The 7,069-nt window shown below is 42.4% G+C and overlaps 1 protein-coding gene across 1 annotated transcript in view; it reads right to left on the reverse strand.

The window, feature by feature from the left end:
* Positions 1-683: 683 nt before the first annotated feature.
* LOC137422357 (endophilin-A2) overlaps positions 684-7,069 on the reverse strand; it is a 101,019-nt gene continuing 94,633 nt past the window's right edge. The window contains exons 6-9 of the mRNA XM_078773421.1: positions 5,590-5,748; positions 3,999-4,102; positions 3,734-3,879; positions 684-3,575 (exon numbers count right to left, since the gene is read on the reverse strand). Of these exons, the coding sequence (XP_078629547.1) occupies positions 3,373-3,575; positions 3,734-3,879; positions 3,999-4,102; positions 5,590-5,748 (612 nt within the window). The 3' untranslated portion in view covers positions 684-3,372. The remainder of the gene's footprint in view (positions 3,576-3,733; positions 3,880-3,998; positions 4,103-5,589; positions 5,749-7,069) is intronic.

Below are 7,069 nucleotides of genomic sequence, written 5' to 3' on the forward strand. Positions count from 1 at the left end.
GTGTGTGTGTGTGTGTGTGTGTGTGTGTGTGTGTGTGTAAAAGCCCATCAGATTTGGACGAAAGGCAAATAGACTTTCACAAAGGAAATCTTCATCAGAACAATTGAGAACATTCCCATTCAGTATGTTATGATAATTATGGCTTGCAAAAGAAAAACAAGTCACATGTTTACATCATTTGTGGCAGAAGAACTGAGAAATAAAATCTCATAACCACCTGGATAATTTCAAGTGAGGTCCATCTGATAAAACAGTTGCACAGTTAGTGAGGATAGAGCCATTACGTTCTTTGATTGGTTTTTTTTTTTCACGGCTCGCACTCTAAGCTGTCTAGCCTGGGTTTGAATCCCGACCATGCTATAACCTATCTTCCCGGTGTTTCACAGACTGTGAATAAACCAGCGTGTGTGCGTCATGGTCAGCATGGACGTTAAACTAATAAACTAGCCACCTGTCTGCTGACATTAGTTGTTGGACGTTAAAAGTCCCAAGGTGTCCTTCACGAAGAGTTGGTGAGCTATCATCGACACTATGAACAAGTTACAAATTCTTGCTCTAACCCACGAGGGGCACTGAATCAGCAGCATAGCCGTGCCACCCAGCAGCCACATGAGGCACACGGAATGAAATGAAATCCTCTTCTCCAAAAGCTTTAGCAAAAGGGAAATGAAATAAAGACATCATTGGTTACAGTCATTGTATTTCAAAATGTAACATTTTCGCATTCCAGTTTACATAAACAATGAAGAAATGACAAAACAATCCTTTTGCCTTTTTGTTCCGATACTTTTACGGCATGTGAAGAAAATCAATGTGAAAAACCCGACGACTCTTCTTCATGAGGATTTTAAGAAATGTAACTTTTGGTCCAGACAGTAATGATGGATGAAAAACATCACATCCAAGATCACGAACTTTTAACTATACACTGCAAAAAATAACAAGCAAGGCGGACTCCAGACGAGGTCACTATCACCTGGCTGAGGCAGGCAAACGTCGAAACATCGAACAAAAATTTCCTAAGGTATCAGAGAAATCATCAATTATTTCACACCGCTCGACAGCCCGGAAATACGAGAAGTGCAGTGTTCGAATTCCAAGAAAATAATCGCCCGAGCATTAATCTGGCCTTTCTGCTTGCCAGTCGTCAAATTGTGACAAACTGAAGATGGAGTTCTAAATCAAATAAGTCGCGAAAATGGTGCTCAGCGCAAATGTATAATCAAAATCTATGGCTTTGCCATTTGATATGGAGCGAGAAGGTAATACTGGCAGAGGCATCCAATGGACATCGGCCTCCAAAACAAAACACTCAAAAATCAAACAAAGTATACAGCAACTATAAAGGGTTTTGACTTTCCCTTTACGCAAAACAAGAACATGATAATTTCTGAAAACGTAGTGTCAGCAACTGTTTTTATGAGAACAAGAAATGCTACCCTCAACCCTTTCCTCCTTCAACTCACGCCTCACTCTGCCCTCGGACCCACAAGAGTGCGAAACATTTTCTGAGCAAGCTCGTGGCTCAGCCTGAATTTCAACAAGATACCGGCAACTTGCTACAACATTCTGTTCATTCAACCACTATTCAACAAATAACCCAGAATGTCTACCCATAACAGCTGCTCTGCGTGGGCTAGCTTAACAAAGTACGTGTTCTTGTCATTCATTTTAATTAAACTAGAATTTGGTGGATACCAGACTTGAAATAATCTCTAAATCCTTATTCTGCCCCCCCCCCCCCCCCACCTGGCTGATCGCATGAGAATTACACGATAGTGTCATAAATCCTCGGACGAGGAGCCTCGAATGATGCCTCGGATGAGGATTTGTTCGTCTCCAAGTGCTTTTCACATTCACGGCATCAAACAGTTGGAAAAAGCTCATAGTGCTACCTTAAAACAGATAAGGAACAAGTAATCTGGTGTCGACTTCACGTTTGTGAATACAAATGATAATACTGAAAAAAAAAAGAAGAAAAAAAGGAAAATTACAAGTTATACAAAAATATAATTGTTTAAAAAGGAAAAAAAAACATGCCACCACTGGTGCTGAGGAAAAGCAACAATGCTGTTCAAGTCGTATTGTAAAAATGCTAATCGTGTTCCATTTATCGTGTCACTTCCTTTTAGTCTTGGACTTGTTCCACAATACGAGACAACACAACCCTTTCCCTCCCTCCCCAAAAATGAACACCAAATAAAGCTTTGTATTGACAAGGAAAGCAAATATAATGATTTGGTCATCCCAAAGCACCTCTACTATCAGAACAACAAAATCATTTCAGAGATAAAAAGTCTCAGCTTGATCATTCCATATTAAACCTTTCATACAAAGGAGGGAGATTCATTAAAACAAGTCAACTTCGCATCTACGTGAAATGATTTCATCGATCTGTGACAAGAACTATTTGGGGTGCGGGGGTTGGAATTGGGAAGGTTGTAATATAATTTTTGTATCTATTCGGCCGTATGGTACTGCACAAGATCCATAACTAGACGTGTCAACAGTCGCTGCAAATTTGGGAAGAACAAACAAACATTTTAACCACAAAAACTGGTGAAATACCATTTCCTGTAAAACTACGGCAGCCAAAATCATTGTAAACCATTAATTTATTTATTATTAAATCTACCTACATTTGAAATAAACATAATTTACACATTTTGTGCAGGTGGTATATGTTCAAAAGTTTGAAGCACTAATTATTGTATCAAAGAAAAACTGATAAAAAATGAAATAATAAAAGCTTTTCCCCCAGAAAGTTGAGAAAAAGAGCTACCCCTTCCTTCCCCAGAACCCCCACACTAAAGGTAGTAGTTGTGGTTATGGCAAAGCCTCCCTACCCCCAAGACCAGCCATGTGGAGTGCCTTTTTAGAGTGTATTGTTCCACTAGGAAGACAAAGCCCTGAACTTCACCAAGCAAGTCATAAATATCCTTGTGTAAATCCATAATCATCACAAGCCAATGCCCTTTCTGGCTTCAGCTTCAAATGCTCAAAGTGCATTTGATTAAGCTCGGCCCGCAAGGAAAAGATTTAGGACAAAGTCCCATGAAATTTCTGCCAAGGTCCCAAGTTTTCGTCAGATGTTTGAAAATAAAAACTAAAAAAAGAAAACCGAAAAACAATCGACTGGATATTTGTTCGACTCGTGGCATGACACTCATGTATTTACATAGAGCGTCACGTGGGTGGTTTTGATCCAATAAGGACAACACTGAACCTGCAACAACACGGCAAGCACGGTCACAGCACATGCAGGAAGAACGAACGGTAGGAGCGGCATCGCACAAGTGCACGGACGAGTCATGCACCAGGGCCAAATGTGAAGACATCTGGAAGAAGTAGAGCTCTTTTGGAAGAGGGCGTTCATTGGGGCAGTGGAACCAACACTTCGACGTAGTTGATAGGGAAGAAACCAGAATGGCCATGCACCATTCCCTCAAACCAGTTCTCGTCGATCTGGTTTGTAAGCGTGATGACATCACTCTCGTGGAACGCCAGCTCCCCCTCATTCTCCGGCTCAAAGTCAAAGAGCGCACGGCAACTCGGTTGATCAAGTGCTTGTGGAGCTGTGGGTGGTACGAGTCGAAATGGAAAACTACCTGCATTCAATTTACTTTTCAAAGAATCACTTCCCATTACCAGCTATACACAATTTATAGACAAAAAGCTTGTTAAGCCCAAGCGTGACAAGCATTAAATAGGCCATCAGGGTAAGTTGGCCTACCTGAAGACTTTGCTGAAAGAACCGCTGTGTTGCACACACCACCGCTAATGCCGCCATTCAGCGAGCCACTATCAGGGAGCTCCAATTCAGAAAAGACGCGTTTTGGGTTAAATTCACGCCGTGGACGGGAGGATGCCTCCTCCAGCCTGCAATATAATGGGGAAACTTGATCAAGCAATGAAATCGTGGATTATGGTGATAGAGAGGGCGGAATAAATTCTGAAGAAACGAAATCGTGTTCAAGGTGCCAATTAGACATGGATACCTCTCCTGCAACTTCTGCTGCAGCCCTTCAAACACACTGGAAGCCTGCTGGTGGAACTCAACTTGTGCCTCAACAAGTGCAACCAGCTGGCTCACTTGCTCCACCTAGGGAAAGCCCATAGTAAGTCATTTTTATTAAAACATAAACCGCAAAATGTGGATTGGCACGTGAGGTTGGTTCAAAATTTGACCTGCCCCTTTAGGAACAGCAGAATAATGTATCATTTTTCAGAGTGTTTGTTGTTATAGTGGTACGAACAGTAATCACGTGACATACATTTCAATTGTTGTGCTGCAAATCAAGACAGAGGCAAGTGAGATAACAAAGATGATGTAACAGTTCATTCATCCGCACACAGCACGTGGTTGCGGGTTGGCATCAGTTGTTGTAGAGGCACAATAAGGCCGCAGATGCAGTGCCCGCTTTAGGGGAACAACAGGGGGGGGGGGGGGGGGGGGGAACGGAATTTGGCCAGGGTGCCACAGATAGCTCACCTACTCTTCGTGAAGGACAGCATGAGATCTTTAATGTCCACCAATTAATGCCGGCAGATGAGACCTACCAGTTTAACGTCCATCCAAGGGACGGCACGCATAATCAATGTCTTGCCGTGACTGCGAAACACCAGAATGACAGTTTAAAGCTGTGCTGAGATAGAAACCCAGGCTTGAAAGCTCAGAAGCAAGTGAGCATACCTGTACACTATCTTGTCAGCCCGGCTTTAAATTTTTAAAAAATTCCGGTCAACATGGAAAGAAAACCGGCTAAGTTTATATCAAAATTGTTACCTCAATATGAACATGTATATTGACCGTCAATAAACTGTATTACTGCACTGCAACACATACAAGTTATGTTGTTCGGTTATGTACTGTGAGCGAAGCGACGGGTTCAATGCTCGTGTATTCCGAAGGCTGGACTATTTTCCTCGTAAATGAACTTTGCTGTTTTTGCCATTTCAATGCTGTGTGCCACATTATTTGACTGGGTCATTTCAGCAAAGGACCTACGTCATGTGTGCCCTTTGCATTTGTTGTGCGTCTGATGCATTGAGCTTCTTTAACTCACTTTTGTCTTAAAAAAATTATGTTGTTAACTTGCTCACAAAACCTGTTTAGCAATTACTTTTAAAAAGCTCCTTGCTCACATCGTTATCTCCAACAAAATCTGTAGATTTGACTGTTAGTACAAGCATCGTGGGATTATAGCGACTGTAATTTTCTGACATCATTCCATCATTCCCTCGGGGCTAGCAGGATAGGGGAAAATCTAGATCGGGGCAAATGTCAACCCAGTTATAAGCTCTCATATTGGTGTTTCGCATCCAGGCATCAATGTGGGTCGCCCATGGGAAGGATGTTAAACTGGAAGATCCATCTGTTTGTCGTTGGACATTAAAGTTCCCTTGGTGTCTTTTGGAAGAGTAGCCAAGCTATCGCTCTCACCATGAACAAATACCAAATCCCTGCCCGAACCTACAGGGGGAACTGCATCGATGTCATAGCCGGTCTCACAGCAATTATGCAAACCAGCAGCCACGTGCTGCACACAAATGACTGAATGAATTATTCCCTTTACTCTTTAAGCTTACATCGCTCTCTAGCATGTTGTGCATGCTGCTTTCCGCCACCTCCTTGCTCTCCTCAAACTTCTCGGCTGACTGCCGGATCTCTTCATTCGGGATCTTTCCTTGGCGCTTCTTTTTGTAATCAAAGTCAAGCCGGCGTCCCTCCAGCTTCTTCAGGTGTTGCTATAACCACATACAAGAATAAAACACAAGACATACCAAGGTACCATCTTTGTTTCATCGATGACTAAAGAATTAGCACAGTTGTAATGAAAATTGCATCCGAACCCGAATAGCAATGTAGCGGTGTGGCCAAAGACGCGAAAAAAATTCTACATGACAGATGAATCATCATGTTACATGGTTCATAACTGCGATTAGTCACAATTATATAATAAAATTCCATTCCTCATAATTTTTATAGGTCATCTCAGGTTTGGGGACGCATGAAATATGCAACGATTTTTGGGGATTTGATCCCCCCAGGTAATGTCCCCTGGGGTGGGACTTTTTGTAGTCGGTCTCTCCGTCTGTCTATCTCCTCCGTCTGTCTGCTCCTCCGTTTTGTCTGCTCCTCCTCTCATTATTTGTACGTTACGCTACCTCTTCCTAAACAGTTGGGCAGAAATTCACCAAACTTGGTAGTTATGATCACCACATGGCAAGAAGGTGCAAGAGCAGTGCCGTTTTTGGCCCCACGCCCTGGGTGGTGGGGTCAAATACCAAAAGGTGCAATTACGGGCACATTCTACCCCCGCTAATTTCACCCCAAATCCTACACTTTTTTGAAATACCAACTTCTGTCCTGGAAGTCCTTGGTCTCCTTGTGTTTTATACCTCTCCCTCCCCCCCCCCCCCCCTTCCCACGCCTCCTCCCCCCAGGCCCTCTCCCTCCCGCGCTTCTCCCTGCTCTCAGGTGTTGTGTTTGTGTGCTTCCCCTCCTCTCCCCATCTTGTCTTCCGCTCCCTCTTTTTGTATGTATTGTTTGTCTGGTTGATTTGTTTGTGGAATAAATGTTAGCTCTTTCACGAGCCTCGATTCAGTCTACAAAAACAAAAAAAAACAACAACAAAAAAAACTTAAAACATTTATAAACTAGAACGCCACTCAGTAGAGCGCATACTCCCACCGTGGGTTTAGTTGAAACAATACGTTTTGTTTAACATCCCCTCTCCCCAAAACAATAAATGAAAAAGAAAGTAAGCCCTAACTGTCAGAGAATTTATTTCGATATATCTCGGAATTAGAGGAGAAAAACACCATTTAAGAATAAGAATAAAAGCTTTAATGCAGTAAAACAGAAAAAAATATTTCCCAAAAAATTCCTGGATCCGGAATAATATCCTGAGCTTCACCAAAAACTAATCAATTCTTCCTTATCCCAAGGGCAATCATCCCACCAACTTTCATCCAAATCCGTTCAGAACTTTTCCAGATATCTTGTTCAGAAACACACACACACACACACACACACACACACACACACACACACACACACACACAC

Source organism: Myxine glutinosa, chromosome 2, assembly GCF_964187855.1.
Source record: "Myxine glutinosa chromosome 2, kmMyxGlut1.1, whole genome shotgun sequence".
Taxonomy (NCBI): domain Eukaryota; kingdom Metazoa; phylum Chordata; class Myxini; order Myxiniformes; family Myxinidae; genus Myxine; species Myxine glutinosa.